Raw genomic sequence first — 18714 nt, forward strand, 5'->3', positions numbered from 1 at the left:
ATACTCATGACTGAAATAAGTAGGGATATTACTTCATTACTTGGCTATTATTTTAACAGGTATTGACAATGTTTTTTAAAGTAGAGGCTAGTACTTGTACTTGTATAAAAGGTTGTAATTTGCATGTATTTTATAGTCCTTTTTTAAGTTTAGGAAACATTTGCTAGTTATCCTACAGCTATTGCAAGCAAAATGTTGTAGGATAATAGACATCATGAAACTGTCCACTATAATCATAATAAAATAATATGAAAATAAAATTGCAGTTCTAACGGTGGCGAGAGAACACTAATTATAGGATAGGGAGTCAAATTCGTAGTTAAATTTTAAAACGTTTTTCCGTATTATCTAATAAATCTTTGTGAACCAAGAGAGAGAGAACAGGTAGTGTGTAGTGGACTTGAGAGGATTTTGAGATTTGAGACTATACTGTGGTCTATAAGGGAGAGAGGGTTAGCATGTATGTATTAGTGTGGATGTTAATGCTGATTGATGCGTTTATCTGGTCAGACGGTTGCCTCGAGGCTGCAGAACTAGAGTCTGACAGAGAGAGAAAGAAGTCAGTAACTCTGTGTAGTGCTAGTAACAGTAGTCATAGCCGCAGTAGTCATTTTCTTTAACCTCTATTTGACCAGCTTAGTCCCACTTAGATACATATCCTGCCTCCCAGCTACAGAATAGATGTTATTTCCCTGAGAAAGAGAAAAATCCAAGGGTATTCTACATGTACATACTTGTTACAAACATCTGTAACAAGCAACACACACAAAAAAATCAAATTCCTTTCATCTCAGAGTCTTTACCTTCAGGTGTTTAGAGGAGCTCATCTATTGTGATTATTGTCCGATCCCCTCCTCATTGTATTGTTATTGCTAAACTCAGGCTGAGGAGTCAGGATGTGCAAACTGTCTGGCAGCTAGTGGACGGTTCAGATTGTGATGTCATAATGGACTGAGACACTGGGTCAACTCACTACTGTTCTATTCTGGTGTGTTGTTGTTGGATTTGACAGATTACAGCAGAAAAACACAAGAAATATAGGAGGCAGACTGGGTAATCTGTTGAGCAATGTGACATGGACAGTGCTCCTGAAAAACAGAGTGAGACAAAGTCCAAAATCTATTCAAATGTCTGCTGGCAAAACATGTTCCTATGTCTGCCTGATTTTCTCCTCTTCTAGACCCAAGGCTGTGAAATCCACACGCTACACCGGCTTGTACAAAGTTAATGCTTGATGTTTATTACAAATCTGATTGGCAAATATAAAATCACGCTTCATTATTACAAAATGAATTGCACAAAATGAATTACACAAAGGCTACTGTGTTGTGATTCAAACATATTTTTCCAGAGAGAATAGTAAGTTATATCTAGGCGTATTGCATGTATATGTTTTTACAAAATACAAGAACTTTTCCCTTTTTTAGCCATTGACTCAAACTTGAGAAATGTAGTCTTGTCCTGGGAATTAGGCTTAAACAAACTCACACTCCTATCATGTGGGGACCCACCAGAAATATGCCTGCGACCTATTTTAGGTTCTGCACCATCGCTGAATAAACGCAGACACTGTGCACTGACAGTGCCGCATGGAAAGATGGTGATGTTGCACCATCTACTAGTAAAAGACAGAACTGCAGAAAGCCTGCAAATGAATGGGTTGAGTCTATTTGAGGGGTAAAAATTAAGGCCAAAGGTGTCATTTCTCTGCCTGCATCAAATGAAAGCCCAAAGCAGGGAGGAGTATTTTTAAAACCGATACTGCTATTAAGGAATGTTTAAAACATGTCTTACTTAAAAAAGATATAACAGCAATAAAGTGATGTAGATCACAGATCGAATGGAATCAATTTTCAATCCTCAGTATGTTCTCTGTGAACTCCACAGCATTTTAACAAAAAAGTGCATAGACTTGTAGTGACAGTACAATGACAACAGACTGAATTCCACTGTTGATATTGATGTTGATATTGCTGACATGCAGCGGTCAGTTGCTAAAACAGTATGTTTGACATTTTCCGCCACTGTCACTGTGAAAACTCAGCAGATAACAGTGGAACTCTACAATACATCAGCTGTGTGCTTTGGACTTCAGGTTTACAATTATATTGAAGATAAATTCAAATTGAAATAAATTTCCAAGACTGATTGAGTCCCACGCTACTTTTTTAGTGTGACATCGAAGATTATTGATACGCGGAAAACAAATTTCAGTTGCCGTGTGTACACTTTAATACTGCTGCTCATCAAGAATCAGCAGTATCACTTGTGAGATCAAATCATGTGCTAAACCATTACTATGCAATCATTATAATAATTGTTATTGTCAATAATGCTAATAAGTTGTCTTAATCTATTATTAACAATTTATTATTAACAATTTTGAAGGGCAACTTCACCAGATACATTTTTCCCCCTTAGCTGAACACTGATTGGTTGAGATCTGCGGAATGCGCAGCAGCGCTCTCATTGGCTGCTGTTGAAGGTGTGTCGGTAGAAGACGTTGACGTTGGCTGCGTAGTCCATAGTCACCGCGGCGCCCACGCTCTGAGCCCCGAGGCTGGCGCCGCCAAGCGCTGACGACTGCTGCAAAGTCAAGAGGCTGTAGCCACGGAAACGGCCCTTGAACTTTCCAGATGACGCCACGCTGGCCAGGACCTCGCTGAAACCTGGTGACAGAGAGAGAGAGAGAGAGAGAGAGAGAGAGAGAGAGAGAGAGAATGAAAGAGAAGAGTAAGCACCCAAAGAGAGAGGGAGGAAGGAACTGTTCATCCTAATGCCAGGATTGTGAGAGGAAATAAAAAAAAGCTCTTTGGATTTCTACAACTTCTCCTCTCTCTCCTGCAGGGCTAAAATGAAGTGAAGGTAAGTGGAGGAGGTGTTTGGCTGTGTGAGGCTGCAGCAGCACTGACCTGGCTTCAGAAGCTCCCAGCTCTTCCACACTGAGCCCACACACAGGATGGGCAGACCGAGGTCACCAGCCAGCAGAGACTGACAGGGAGACAGAGAGAGAGAAGAAGAAGAAGGAGAAGAAAAAAAGAGAAGGAGAAATAGGGGAAGGGAGAAAGGGTGGGGAGCAGTTGCATTGCAATGAGAGCTGTACAGTGTCAGGACTTTGAATTTTGATATTGCAAAAGAGGGGATAGTGTGTGTGTGTGTGTGTGTGTGTGTGTTACCTCCTGTGCTCTAGGTAAGACTGCTTCCACATGTTTTGCCAGGGCTTTCCCAGCCTGAGTGAACACATACTGACAGAGAGCATCCCCTGCCTTTGCACCTACAACACACACACACATATATACTGTATATATATATTTCTGTTACGTTTCCATTTTGTCCTATGAATCTTCCAGTTTTGCTCTGTGAATTTCCCCATGCTCCCTCCCCCTCCAAGCACAACCAAACAGGAAGTGATGCGGCGCGTACCTTCGGCCAGCTTCCTGCAGAAGCCGGCGAAGTGAGACTTCTGGAAGTTTCTGTAGAGGTGCGGCAGCATGCCCATCAGATCTGACACCTGACATGAATCGTACAACGCATTTTTTCACAAAAAGTATATTTTCACACCATGCTACATAGGAAGTGAGGCTGGTGTCGTTTACCTGACTGGTACTTAATTCTCTAACATATCCAGTGTGAACATAATGATTGTGAATGTGCTTTAATCTGCACTTTCCCTCTCAAATTTAGATTGGGATTATAAACGTAAAACATATTCTTCCAAAAGCTATAAACTCTGATTGTCTGACTCAGAGAGTGTTGTTGCCCTCTGACCTGGAAGTATTCCTCCATGGCCTTTCTGACATACGTGACGTCATGAGGAGGAGCGGCCAGGTTGTCTTTGGCATCGAACACCGTCTTCACTGCTAAATGAGAAATCCAGAACGCTGAGAGAGAGAGAGAGAGACAGAGAGAGAGAGAGAGAGAGAGAGAAAGAGAGAATTGAGAGTGTTAGAAGGCATCAGTGTCCAATCAATTCAGTTAAACCATATGAATACAACTATAAATTATTCAATTCTGCTGTATAGATATAAATATAAATATAAATATAAATGCAGTTTGTTTTGTGTTGTATGTCTATGTGTTGGCATGGTTACCTGCTCCTTCATCGCCCATCATGTGACCCCAGCCTCCACAGCCGATCTGAGAACCATCGGGATTGACCAGCTTACAGTTAGAGCCCGTCCCTGATATCAGCACTATTCCTCCTAGAGAGAGAGAGAGAGAGTAGTGACAAGTTAAGCGGAGCTGATTGATATTACATGATAATAAAGATAATTATGTAGATTTCATTATGCCATAAAGCTAGGAGGGACACACCATGATTAATATCGCAATTATAAAACCACACTTAAGGGAGTAAAGTATCCAGCCTCTCTCTCTTTTATTGTCAGGGTCACGTTTTAAACTATTCTTCTGAATATCTTTGAATTGGTATGGTATAGATATACATTTATTAGGTATAAAAATATCTAAAATGTCAATTTATTTACTATAAAATACCTAAAATGTAAATTTTATATGCTATAAAAATACCTAAAATGTAAATTGATATGGTATAAATGAACTAAAATGCAAATTCATATGTGTTACATTAAAATATATGTTCATATAAAAATACCTAAAATATAAATATATACACTACTAAAAAGCATTTGAGTTTAATTCAAACCCAAATGCAGGCCACTTCCTACACGTGTCTTCAGCACAGTTCAAGTTCGAGTTGTGTGCTGACACATGATGACTAAAGAACAAGGAAGTGAACAGCTGGTTACCGCGGTCGCTGGCGGTTGCCATGGCACCGATGGCGTCGGTGGTGATGAAGTAGTCCTGGCTGAGGCTGGGGAACCGTTCCTTCATCTGAGCGATCAGCCTGTCTATGGCGTCCTTCTGTTCCCCCCCGCTCAGAGACATGCCCTGGATACACACACACACATCAGAAATCAATCAACAAAAGAAAAACATCAAACACAATTAATAATTATCACAACAAAAATGGCAAAATTAGAAGTACTGACAATACAGTTTGACTGACCAATGAGCGGAGCGGTGTGTTGGGATCTAGCCCCGCCTCCTTCTTGGCTCTCTGGACCATGTCGTTAATGGTCTCAATACATTTATCCACCCCCACCAACTGTAACACACACACACACACACACACACACACACACACACACACACACACACACACACACACAATACTTTACTTACTTACAATTATTCAGCCAACAACATGGTTGGGTATTGCAAATTAATACCAACAGATACTGTATTGATTTTTGATTAATTTTAAGGCATCAACTGGTATCAAAAGGCACCAAAAAGTTTTAAAATGCTGTATTGAATGAGATCAGGTTTTCTAGTTTATGGGCATTTATATGGATTATTGAGGAAAATAAATCAATCAAGTGTGGTATAACTCCTTGATTCCTTCACCCACCCATCCATCCTTCCTTTCCTCCCTCCCTTCACCCATCCATCCCTCCTTTATTTCCTACTTCTATCCACTCCTCCATCCCTCCTTCCACTCACCCAGTGGTTGGTGGACGGTCCCTCCGTCTCGGCCAGGATCCTCCCATCTACTGCCACCAACACCGCGTTGGAGTGGGTCCCTCCACTGGAGAGGGGGAGGGGGGGCGGGAGAGAGAGAGAGAGAGAGGGTAAGGGAGAAAGAGAGAGTGAGAGAGAGAGAGAGAGAGAGAGAGAAAATGAACAGTCTGAATGTCTCTTTACTGTCAGAAATATGAAGCAGAGCCTCACCAAAAATTGTCATAAATGCCACAACCTGAGGGACAGTAGGTGACCACGACAGACAGACAGACAGACAGACAGACAGACAGACAGACAGACAGACACACACACACACACACACACACACACACACACACACACACACACACACACACACACACACACACACACAAACACGTCAGCAGTCCCTTTCTAGCTGTCATCAGATATTTAACCCATACGTTGACAACGGACAGAAAAAGCTTCCTTCCTGAAAGTACTCAAGATTTCCGACTGAGAACTGCACAAAACCACGAATAACAGCCCGAATCTTTAAACAACCGACACTCCGCTTGGCTAGCATCAATTGTTCATTCACAAAAATAGTGTTTGTAAAGTTTTTGTTTCATATTTAACTCGTTCTCACCCCTCTACACCGCCGAACACAGCTGCCATGTCTCTCTTCCTGTTTTGGACCAGTCCAGTCGACTGCGCAGATCTCGCGAGATTGTCAGCTGAGCTCCAAGTTGCAATGCTGAGCATTGACCAGTAGATGGCGTTTGTCTGTTCTTTTTCAGAAGGAAATTGGTCTCTGTTTGTGTGTGTGTGTGTGTGTGTGTGTGTGTGTGTGTGTGTCTCTCTGTGTGTGTGTGTGTGTGATGGCCCACATCCTGTAAAAACATAGGGATGTCTGCTGAACACCACAGTGAACTGGCTCTTAATGCTGATTTCTAGCTTGTCAGGATATTTCAAGTGATTAATTATTAGAGGGTGCCTGGGGGCTGCAAATCATTTCACAGCAACACCTCCAACAAAAATCATTTCACATTACAGACACATGTTTATATACTAGACATAAATTAGTTAGGGGTTCACATTTTCAGTAACACTTTAAACCACCAGGAGGCATATCGCTTCTACCTGTATTGATAAACTTTTAGTAGTGACCCACCAAAAAAGGCCTGTGACCCATTTTGGGCCCAGAGCACATATTGGACTTCCTACTTGACTCCAGGGGATTATTGCAAACGTCCAATACAAAGGATGAGCAAAGCCACAGTGAACACATGACAGCCCAGATGACAAAGCTGGTGTCAAATCAACTGATCAATTTCACAATACACACAGACAGACCATCTTTTCTAATAGCATAATCCACCACAGTGTGTGTGTGTGTGTGTGTGTGTGTGTGTGTGTGAGTGTGTGTGAGTGTGTGTGCTCGGTCCCATAACAAAAAAACCCATTACACCTTATAATATTCCTTATGGTGTGTCTGTGGTAATCAATAGAAGGTTTATAATGACTTTATATATTTTTTTGTCTCCTATGATATTGCTATAATATTCCTACAATATTTATATAGTGACTCATAGTGTACATGTGTACTCAATAGTGAATCTACAGAGATCTAATGGCATATTCCCCACAGTGACTTATATTTTTGCTGTGATATTTTTATTGTATCCTAAAGTTTATTATAGGATTATTGTAGCTATTTCACGTCAGGATGTAGCCTTTATTTGCGTGAAACCGCGCGTGATTTACAGCTGATATCTTCACACTGTAGGAAAAAAAACTTCTAAAAGAGAGAGAGGAGGTGGGAGGAGAGGAAGAGAGGAGGAGAGGGAGAGGAGAGCGGCTCGGAGCGCTCACCACGCGCCGCACACTCCTCCAGGAGGAAGAGAGCTGCGTCAAGCCACACAGAGTTAGCCACAACAATACCGGATATTAGGCGATCGGCCCTTAAAAATAAAAGCTTAAAATGATCACGAAATGTATTTGCATTTACAACAGATTCCTCCTTAACTATATTATTTATTTGTACTTTATAAGTTTGTATCGTTCTGAAATAGTATTCGGCTCATTACTCAAAGCAGCAATATTGCCTTCTCTATTACCTTTAAAAGTGTTAAAATCCATTTGCTTGATATGATCAAAGTAGTGGGAGGAAGTTCACTTTTCTACCATTTATCATCTAAGCTAGCTCGGTGTGAGAGGACAATGACTAATTCTGTCTAAAAAATAGGGAGATGGAGATGAGATGCTGTTTTTGGATAATTCAACTTCAATCTGATATTTAAAAAGGGGTCGTGACAAAAGTAACAATTTATTATTGGACTGTAATTTTATTATTGAAAATGAAATGGTAATTTGTTGTATTACTAACCCTGCAACCTGGAAAAGTAATTATATCACATTACTGAGCAGCATGTTGCCACCAACAAACACTGATCAGAAAACATATACTGCGTGTTCGTCATCCGTGCTTTTATTTTGAAAGTTGTGACCGGATGTCCTATGCTAGTTATTGTGCCTAGCTTGCCGCTGTCGAACCCTGGAGGGAGCGGCGACAGCCAGGCGACCCACCGACCACATTTGGACATTATTTAACTTTGTCAAGACCACCCAGCACCGTCTCGGGCCTGTTTACCTCCACCATGACACCACTAACTGTCTGAACGCGTTGTGTCAGATGCGTTTTACCAGCTGGCGGGCGGAAGTGAGAGAAGGGGGAAGTTGTTGGGGGACATAGGAAAAATAATAAACCCCCAAAAGAGATTTCTTCTGTCAAGTTCAAGTCAAAGCTCGCCTTTCGGGAGGAGGGCGAGTCCTGGAGGTTCGGGGGGATGGACACCCACGTCAAAGAGGGACAACTTTATGTGCAGCATCAAAAGTTTGGAAAGGTAAGCAGTTATTTTAGTTGTGGTACGGCTGTTGCGTTGACAGAAATTACCCTGACGAAGAAAAACTAACAGTAAACCTTAGGAGGATGCTACACAAACATAACAAACCTGTACGTCCCTATAGGAACGTGATCTATTAGGAGATAAAATATTCCATTAAGCACGGTAATGCCGCTATAAATTCAGTATTATGTTCCACAGACACACTAGTAGCCTCTAGGAATATTATAGTGATACCACAGGAGACAAAAATACCATAAAGTATGATAAAGTCACCATTAACTCGCTACTAAATACCCCAAAACACACTTTAAGCCCCTATAGGAATACTATAGGAGCATTATAGCGATATCATAGGAAATAGAAAGCGCCATAAAGTATCGCTAGTAAGGTCGCTAGTAACTGCTGAGTAACACAGAGGCACTGCAAGCCCCTATGGGAGTATTACGCGGATATTACAGTGATGTTTCCTTAGGGAGATGGCAAACACGTCCTATTGTGTCCTGGAAATGTTGAATTCCCAAATAAGTGACGTTCGCAGTCTGCTATTCCAAATTGTAAACCAGCAGGGACCATTCTACGTCATGACAAATAGCGCACATATTGGTGCAATTACAGAGCAGTCATTGTGCCCAGTTGCTTCAAAGACAGACCTAGATGCAGAGCGAGCCAGTTATCTAAGAGCTGCACGGACCCGGGCTCGTTTTGATGTGGTGGTCGGTGCAAACCTGCTGTGCGTGTGTGTGTGTGTGTGTGTGTGTGTTTATGAGCTGATAGTACACTTTAATAACAACAAGTGCAAATGCAACAAAACCCATAAAACCAAAGTGGGCTTAAGTGTCTTGTAGGAAAATAGGATAGAGAGTGAGAGAGAGAGTGTGCATTGGAGAGTTGTTTTTGTTGTTGTTGGTGGTGGTGGTGGTGTGTGTGTGTGTGTGTGTGAACTGATGACACACAAGAAACCCCCAAAGATCCCGGTGCTTCTACCTCATTCTGACAGTGTGTTTAGGCTACGTTGAAGTGTGTGTGAGTGGCCTTGCCTTGGAGTGTCTGTGTGTGTGTGTGTGTGTGTGTGTGCACTCCTGTGTGTGTGTGTGTGTGTGTGTGTGTGCTCCTGTGTGTTTGTGTGTGTGTCAAACGACAGCGAAATGGGCAAGGAAGCAGAACTCTGAGCCTCTGCTAAGCTGAAGGGGTGTGTGTGTGTGTGCGTGCGTTTGTAGTTTACTCCAAACTATTCGGCCTTGCTGTGGCATGTGTGGAAGTTGTAGGAGGTTTTGGACTTTGTGTGTGTGTGTGTGTGTGTGTGTGTGTGTCAGTCCTTGGCCTCAGTGCAACCTTGCCTTGGTCTCAGAGCATTGGATAAGAACTCATCAACTCCCTCCGATTTGTAAGAGACTCTTTGTCTCTCTCTCTCTGTCTCTCTGTCTCTCTCTCTCTCTCTCTCTCTGGTCATATGACAAGGACCAACAAAACATTCTGGCCTTGTTTCCTGCTCTGAAATTACCAGTCCTCAATGGATATTCATACTCACACAACAGAGTTTCAGTGCCTTTCGGAATAGAGAAGATATGAGTAGAGCGGAGCGGCACAGAATACAATAGAAACGGAACTGAAGAAATCTCCACGCTTAGAAAAAGACCATGTTTTGTGTTTTAGAGTGCAGCAGAGGAGAACATCAACACATTGAATTGAACCGAAAAGAGCAGAATAGAACAGGAAGCTGAACATCGGCTCATCTGAAAGTGTTGAAACTGGTGTGAGGTCTGTTGGGTGCATTATGCAACGTTCAGAGCTGTCAGTGGACACACACACACACACACACACACACACACACTCACACACACGCTTGTTCCCACGTGCATGGTCGGAAAATGTGACTCAAGAGTGTAGTGGCAACGTTTTCTGTTTCTGACTGTTGTTTTATGATATTCATATACTCATATTAGGCTTATTACACTGTCTCTACACTCCATACACTGTTATTACACTATATACACTCCATGCACTGTTATTATACTGCATCTACACCCCATACATTAATATAGTCCTTTGAAAAAGTAATTGTTATGCATTCTCTCGCTGGACTAACTTCTGTTTAATAAAAGAATAACAGAGAAATTAAACTATTTTTCAGTTTAACCCGGATGCCCAGGAACCCTCTCACAGACTGGAGGTCACAGATAAAAACATACCTATCTGCTGACGTATGATACTGAAATACAAAGGCATTCATGACATTCAAAACATGAAACACGCTCCCAGTCTCAGCCAATCAGAATGGTGTGATCAGCAGCGCCGTTGTCCAAGTATGCCAAATATTTGTGGCGATGCGGTCAGAGCTGTCTGAATTTCAAGTTGTGCTTGATGAAAGAGTTCCGCAGTTCCTGCTGTTGTAGTTATAGTTATAGTTATAGTTATAGTTTTTACATTCATACAACAGTTAGTTTCTTTAATTCTTGCGTCTAGAATGTTGTGTTGCAGCAGAGTGATGTGATGCAGCATGATTTAGTGAGAAGTGTGCTGTCCGTACCTGCATCTGCTTGTCTGACCCCCCCCCCCCCCCCCCCCCCCCCCCCACACACACACACACACACACACACACACACACACAGAGCCAAGCTGCTTGGACCTGCAGCTTGTAGTCTTCCTGCATCCTGGAGCTACAAAATACTTTTAATCACCCCGTTGTTGGCAGTTGTTGTAATTTCCTACTAATAGTGAAGGCTACAGATGTAGGCATGTTAGCTGATCCCTTATCAGTTCTCAAAGACAGCTTCACCCAGGAGCTGGCGGCCACATGCACAGACAGGGCGTGTCTGTCAGGGTGAAGTACTGTTGAATACCCTGAGGCTGCCTGATTCATAGAGACAGCCATTATTTGTTGGAAGTAATAACTGCCTAATGGGTTAATAGTTTTATGGTTTACCCAAACAAACCGGAAACATAAAACGCATCACTTCCTGTGCGGCAGAGGATTTTTCCCGGGAAAGAGCTACCAGACACCAGGTGTTTAAACAGCAAATGGAAAAGCTTTCATGAACTGGCTATAGGTTGAATCACTGTTGTGTTATAGAGCAGCAAAACGGACAATTATATGAAAATGCTGCATATTTTTACTGTAATTAATGTACCACATTGCCATCTGATGTATCAAAATATATTGACATGGAGCTGTCAGGCTAAAATTCTCCCATTCTGTGGATTTCCAAGAGAGTAACCCAAAGGTTAAGGTCGCTGTAGTCTGACTGAAGTGTTTGTATGAGGGTGTTTCATTCAGATTTGGGCTCAATCTGTCCCAGTACTGGACTATCAGGCCACGCTGCACTTTACTCCACATTCTGCTCTATATACTCATCACAGTACTCTACTACTACTCTGCTGGAAACATGCTAGATGTTTTAGTTTGTTGGCACAGAGGAGGAGGAAGACTGAGGTTAGGGCAGCAGATCTGTGGTCAAGACAGTGGTCTCTCTCTCTCTCACACACACACACACACATTTCCTCTCTGTTTCTGTTAAATACACATTCATGAGTACACACAGACACACACACTTCCTCTGTTTTCCCTCTCTCTCTCTCTCTCTCTAACACACTTTAATGAGGACACATACACTCAGACACACAGACATAAATTTTCTGTCTATTTCTCTCTTAAGCACACAGATACATGCACCCACCCAAACACACACTTACTGTGGGTGTCACTGAGGTCTGTCTGTGGCCGGTGGGAACGTGTAAGAAACACGATAAGACCGAAGATTCTGTGTTTGAGCCACCAGTGTGTGGATAATGTGTCCATTTGGATCTGCATTCATACAGAGTGTACAGTGCTTTTTTAAAGGGAAGGTTAATGATTACTAGATGCCCAACTGATTGATCACTTACCAAGCTCTGTGTTAAAGGGACAGTTCAGGATTTGTAGAAACCTGTTCTATGGATCAGTAATGAAGCCCTTGAGCTCCCTCCTTTACACCAGAGCCTTTCAGAACCGAACAATGCCGCTGTCCCAACGGTAAACGTCACCTCTGACAGCTTGCTGTGGATCAGACAGATAAGGAGTGACAAAAATCCCCTAAAGCAAGCAGCTGCCCAATGCATTGGCGAGGAATCCACCCCGACACCATAGTTTTGGTTGTTGAGGTATGGAACAAAGATATTAAAATCAGCAAAGAGCCGTTAGTGGTGAAGTTTCACTGTGTGGGCCCTGCAGGAATGAATAACTCCACTGTTTTCTCTGTTCTCAGATGAATAGCCCAAATTCAGCCCATATGATTAGATAAGCACAGTGTTGTCAAAGATGGGTGGGGCGGCAGGGGGCCTAGTGGATGAAGATACTGTCTTTTAACTGGAGGACCCAGGTTTAAGCTCCCAACCTGCTGAAGTGTCTTTGAGCAAGACACTGAATCCCTACCAGCTCCAGAGCTGCTGTTATGTAACTGAGCCTGACCTCTGATCTCCATGTGGCGCGGGGAATAGAGAGAAGACAGGAATCATTGAAGTATCACACTATCTTAAAGAAAGCTGAAGAAACACATCCACTGTGAAATATGTTTTCAGTAACTAAAGGTATTTACAAGCTGACACAGAAAGCCCAAAGTGAAACAGCAGAAATCCTGTTGTCAGCCTTATGCCAGAATATGATCAGCGGGTCTCCAAATAATACAATAGTGAATGCGGAAAATGTGAAAATGGAAAGGAAATGTTTGAGATTGTAGACTCTGAATCTCATACAATGACTTAACAGTGAAAACACATCCATTCAAAATCAGAATCACGTTATTTGTCATATGTAATAAATGATTTCAAAACAAAATCACTACCTCGCTTTACTACCAAGGTGCATGAATTGGAAAAAAGTAGAAAAGAAGAACAAATTCAGCAGCTCTTGGAGGCTCGAGGTTTTCATGCACCGATATCTTTGTACATGCACAGGAACTGGTCTAGGTGTCATTGGTGCTGAGGTGCAATGTATTAACACAGGACACACACTGACACACATACACACATGGTGTGAGGCCAACAGGACGTCATGTACAGACAGGACAAGACATGCAATAGACAGTAGACTGCACATATCAGTACAAATATACATTAAACCTTCAGTCACTATGTGCATTCAGGCAGCATGGCTTACACCAATGATTCTCAACCTTTTTCATATCAAGGACCCCTAACTTAGTACACATTAGGGGCCAGACCCCCATTTGATGAGATTTTGTCTCTCGGACCCAAATCTGAGAATTTTATTATTGTTAGATATGATTTTGTCCAGAATTCCACTTCTATGTGTATTGTAGGTAGAGGGATAACAGTGAAATTATGACGAAAATAGTCATTCTCCTACATTCTCTAATTGTGTTAAAGTTTTTTTCCGGAGACCCCTTGGAGACCCCTCTATAGGACCCCTGGTGGTCCCCGGACCCCACGTTAAGAACCACTGGCTTACACTATAGTTGCAGCTGTAGAGCGCAGTGTATTGAACCAGTGAGAAAGTCATATTGAATAGGATGAGGTGTACGATATAAATTAAGATGATAAAGTGTGGAATTTCACAAACATATGTAAGTTAGGAAAATGAAAGCATCGCTAATCAATGCAGACAGTATTGGTCCTTCTGTCACATTTCCCGCCCTTCCTTCTTTGGAGGATGCGGTAGAACAGTGTCATTGTTCTCAATATAGCAGTTTCAGTGCTAACAGTGAACTTAACGCTCAATATGACAATGACAAGGTCATGTATTGTTTTAGTAACGTTGCAGCTGCAGAAAGGGGATGAGATGGACATACATGCAAGAACGCAGTCGCACACGCACACACACACACACACACACAGATGCACACACGTGAACAGGCGGGACATCATTGAGGAAGTTTCTCTCTCTCATGGTTTCATGTGGCATCCATTTGCATAAGTTCCACTCAGTGTATTAGTGGCAGATAACGGTCTGTTGCCTTTTATGGAATAGCTGTCTCACATACAGACACCAACACACACACACACACACACACACACACACACACACATAGACGCGTGCACCACAACAGGGCTTATTGTTTTAATTGTACTGTATACATACTGCACAAGTACATACGTGTATTTAGTGCACAGTTAACTCTTCAGTGTGTGTGTGTGTGTGTGTGTGTGAGTGCGTGGCTGCAGATGGTCCAGAGCACCCCAAGAGAAAAGTAAAAATGACACAAATGCACACACACACACACACACACACACACACACACACACACACACACACACACACCTGGACTCAGAAGAAGGAAGCAAAGAGAATCCTGGGTAATGGCAATCCCACACATTTCCTGTCCTTTCTGGCAGTTACTTTTAACGGGCCGGTGTATGTGCATGCGTATATGGGTGCATGCATGTGTGCATCTGCATATGTAGACTTGTGCAACCTTGTGAGTGTGTGTGTGTGTGTGTGTGTCTGTGTCTGTGTGTGTGGGCGGGTGACAGACAAAGAGATTAAGCCTGTATGTAATGTATGTATTTCTGTTCTTGTCTGTAATTTACAAATATGTCACAACTGCAGTTCACTCCTCAGTGGTTTGTGCTTATTACCAAATTACACTGACTGTCAGCTAGTGTGCAGCAAATACTTACACACCCTGTGGCTGCAGTGATATCAGTTCCATCATGCAAATACCATAATTACAGCTTACTCTCTCTCTCCTTCTCTCTCTCTCTCTCTCTCTCCCTCTCTCTCTTCTCCTATTTGCTTGCTGTGAATAATGGTGACACATTAGCTCAGTTGTCTTGCTGTAAAAGAGTTAGTGTAACAGTTATAAACAATAGTCAGGCTGTGTGTACTGGTGTTAGTTTTTAGCGATAACGCCTCCCTTGTAATGAACATCCAGCCTTGTCAAATCCAGGAAGTTCTATAGTGTGAGTGGCTGTTGGGTCAGCTGTTGCACTGAAGGGCGATGCAGACAGATTGATAGGCAATAATTGGGCAATATACTGCACAGCTTACAAATCATGTGGATAAGCACCAGTCTGCTTAGAAGCCATTTCTCGAATACATTAACTGCATTAGTATTGCAGTAGTGGCCATGTTAGAAGTCTGTATCCTGCATTAGTACTGCAAAAAACATCTAAACTTCCAAAGTCCAAGGAGTAAGACGTCACAGTACTGGACACACCGTTTGATTGACAGGTGATCTGTGGGAAGAGCGCTGAGCAATAAAGATGGACACAAAATCCAAAACATGAGGAACTTGCGGATTACCACTGTAAAGGAACACACTAAAATAAGCTCTTTGATCAATTTACTGTTGTGTAACAAGAAACGTGTGTGTGACTGAATGAATGAGTGTTTGTTGTTACCACACATAGTATTACTGTAATCCGATTTTTACTTGTTCCAGCAATTCTTTTTTTCGTAATCTTGCATGCAGTGTGTCATCATGTCCATTGTTGGCATTGAACAGCTGGGAGAGAAATTACACACACACACACACACACTCGCAGGCTCCCAGCTGTGCGCCGTATTGTCCAGTATTGCGTGCCATGCTGTTTGTCCCCGAGGAGGAAGAGGTCATTGTTAGCTGCTGCTTCCCCACTGCTGGCTACAGGCTTGAAATACCATGACACAGTCACCTAGTTTCGTTCGTATTTCTGTATCATGCGACGACCTCGACCATTTGAGGACCACAACACGCTTTGAAAAGACACACAAATTCACAGTAAGTTAACGAAGGTTTGGAAATGACACAAAACTTAGGAGCAGCAAATAAGCGGTGTATAAGGCCCAGAATCACTTAACCTAGGGAAATGAATGGAGACTTATGTGTAATCCTAAGAGAGTTTAGAACATGTATAGTGACCCAGACACACTGGATGAACATATTTTTCTTATTCCCGCGGATAAGTGGCCAAACATCACGTCGAAATATTTCCAGCGCAGCAAGAAGTTTAACAGAACATGGGTGGGACGGGTCCACTTGGCTTAGAAACAGAGCTGGTCTCAACTCGGATCGCAACCGAGACGCGTTCCTGTTCCCATCAGTCTGAAAGCAGTCACACCGAGACCAGCGCCAGATAAACATCACAAACGTAGCCATATTTTGTTGTCTGTTGCCATAGTCACTTCCTTCGCGTGCCTTTGCCCGCTGTACCCTCGGTTTCGCAACAGATTCTCAAAAGGACCCAGTCAGAAAGCGAGGAAGTAGAAGTAGGCGAGGCAGGCTGAGGGAAAGTGGCAACAACAAAAACAGTAAATTACAACACAAAGTTGGATTTTCCATTTTCCACTGTTTGTAGTATTGGTGTTTCAAGGGAAACTTGTGGTTTTGGTTACACACCTTGTCCTTGGTTTGGTCCCAGGTTTGGTTCTAGTGAAGGTTGCATGAAAACATTTGTCATTTGGATAAAAAAAATGCAGACGACGACGCACTGGGCCCTGGGACTTGTTTTGGTTTTAGTTCAAACTTATTCTTGTCTCTAACTGAGGATGTGACTAATGCTGTAGCTGCAGTCCACTACTGCTGACTGAATGTGGAGGAAACGCTGGTGTGTGCCATGGAGATGAGTCAAACTATACTGGATTTATCATCACATACGTCCTGCATTAGGCTTCAGTCAGTGCCTGAGAAGTAGTAGCCTGGTAAAAGATACCATCATCTTCAAACTGTAGCGCCTCCTCTCTCTCTCTTCATCAGTATTTAATTATTTGCAGCTAATTATAGATCTGATTTTCCCATTGCTGTCTAAGCAGGGAGAACCCACATGGAAACGGGTTTTCCCCGTCCTAGACAGCCATGAAAAGGCCATGAGATCTGTCCCAAAGCATTACGAATCACATTTTTGCTCTTTTGTCCGCCCCCATCCCCTCTTTCCTGTCGTCCCTTTCCCACCAGAAATAGAGGAAGAATCCGGGTTTGTCCTCTACCCTTTTTGTTTAGGTTTCGCTTCAGGAGCGGGCCTCTGACATTGTGCTTTCCTCCCTCAAGTAGTTCCTGGTTTCCTAATCTCAACGGTGCCAAAATAGTTTGGTTTGGGATTTCAAAGTTTGAAACAAATTGAAAAAAAGGGGAAAAAAATACAAATTATGCAGGTGAGATATAAAAAATAAGGGGAATCTCACCTAAAAAAATGAAGAAGTCAAAATGTTTGGTTACAAGAGGACTTTGTTTTTTGATTTCAGTGGCAAGGGCCCTAGCCTAAGAAATTTCTTTTCACTTTTGGATCATGGGTTGAATAAAAAATATATATTGTACAGTAAATAATTGATTGATTAAGTCTTCTTCTCTTTCTCTCCATCACCTCTTCCTTCCCGCCCATCCAGAAATGGAAGAAGAACTGGTTCGTCCTCTACCCCGCCAGTCAGAGCGGCATCGCCCGCCTTGAGTTCTACGATTCGCCCTCGGGCGGAGGGGGCGGGGCCGGCGGCGGCGGGGGGGGCGGGGCCAACGAGAAGACCCGGAAGCTGGATAAGAAGATCATCCGGCTGTCGGAGTGCATCTCCATCCTGCCGGCGGTGACGGAGAGCTGCCCCAAGGACAACATGGCGGCGTTTTGCGTGGAAACCAACGACAAGACCCACGTGTTCGCCGCCGAGAAGAGCGTCACCACCGAATGGGTGGACAAGATGTGCGAGATCGCGTTTCAGGTGCGTTTACCCCCTTCTCCCCTCATCATCTGGACTGTTTTGAGTCCAGGAGTGTGTGTGAAGTCCAGAGAAGAAGAGCGTGATAATGAGACAGAGGGAGAAAATATTTGAGATCAGCTGCTAAGTACGGAAGAAGAGAGGTGCGTCTGCTTATGTCCGTGTATCTGTGCACTTTTGTGTGTGTGTGTGTGTTCATGGCGAAAAAGAGAGTGACCAGGGAAGTGGGTAGATGAGAGTGCGTGTGTTTGCTTCAGGAAATAGTGTTTGGAGGGAGGCAGTAAGGTGTGAGATTTTCAGGTATGAGCTTCCTCTGTGTGTATGCGTGTGTATGCGTGTGTGTGTGTGTGTGTGTGTGTGTTTTGTCCTTATAGTTTTTGTTCTGTTTTTTTTTGTATGTGACCAAACTACTGAAATGTTTAAAAGAAGAAGAAAGACGTCTCAATTTGTTCTCGGGTTGAAAAAGCTGAAGAACTTCTGCTTTAAATTGAGCTTTTCATTGGTTTTGCAACTATCTTTGTCTTCTCCCTTGATAGTTGTTAATATGTGTGTGTGTGTGTGTGTGTGTGTGTGTGTGTGTGTGTGTGTGCAGTGTGTACTGCCTGTTGATGCTACTGCCAATCTTCCACATTTTCCCACATGCTCCTTAAGTGTCTATACAGGCTAAAGCTGTTACCGCGCACGCAC

General features: G+C 42.9%; 2 protein-coding genes across 2 annotated transcripts in view; one reads left to right on the plus strand and one right to left on the minus strand.

Moving 5' to 3' along the window:
* Positions 1-1876: 1876 nt before the first annotated feature.
* On the minus strand, positions 1877-6200 carry nagk (N-acetylglucosamine kinase). Its single transcript, XM_071923111.2, has 10 exons — positions 6152-6200; positions 5527-5611; positions 5030-5128; positions 4770-4911; positions 4092-4202; positions 3769-3881; positions 3424-3511; positions 3177-3274; positions 2913-2991; positions 1877-2669 (listed from the first exon to the last, which is right to left on the minus strand). Exons 1-10 carry the CDS (start codon positions 6178-6180, stop codon positions 2467-2469), a joined length of 1047 nt encoding a protein of 348 aa, XP_071779212.2. The 5' UTR covers positions 6181-6200; the 3' UTR covers positions 1877-2466.
* A 1877-nt stretch (positions 6201-8077) lies between these two features.
* dok1b (docking protein 1b) overlaps positions 8078-18714 on the plus strand; it is a 15897-nt gene continuing 5260 nt past the window's right edge. Inside the window, exons 1-2 of the mRNA XM_071923101.2 lie at positions 8078-8408; positions 17707-18030. Coding sequence (XP_071779202.2) covers positions 8352-8408; positions 17707-18030 — 381 coding nt within the window. The 5' untranslated portion in view covers positions 8078-8351. The remainder of the gene's footprint in view (positions 8409-17706; positions 18031-18714) is intronic.

Source organism: Centroberyx gerrardi, chromosome 23 (assembly GCF_048128805.1).
Source record: "Centroberyx gerrardi isolate f3 chromosome 23, fCenGer3.hap1.cur.20231027, whole genome shotgun sequence".
Taxonomy (NCBI): domain Eukaryota; kingdom Metazoa; phylum Chordata; class Actinopteri; order Beryciformes; family Berycidae; genus Centroberyx; species Centroberyx gerrardi.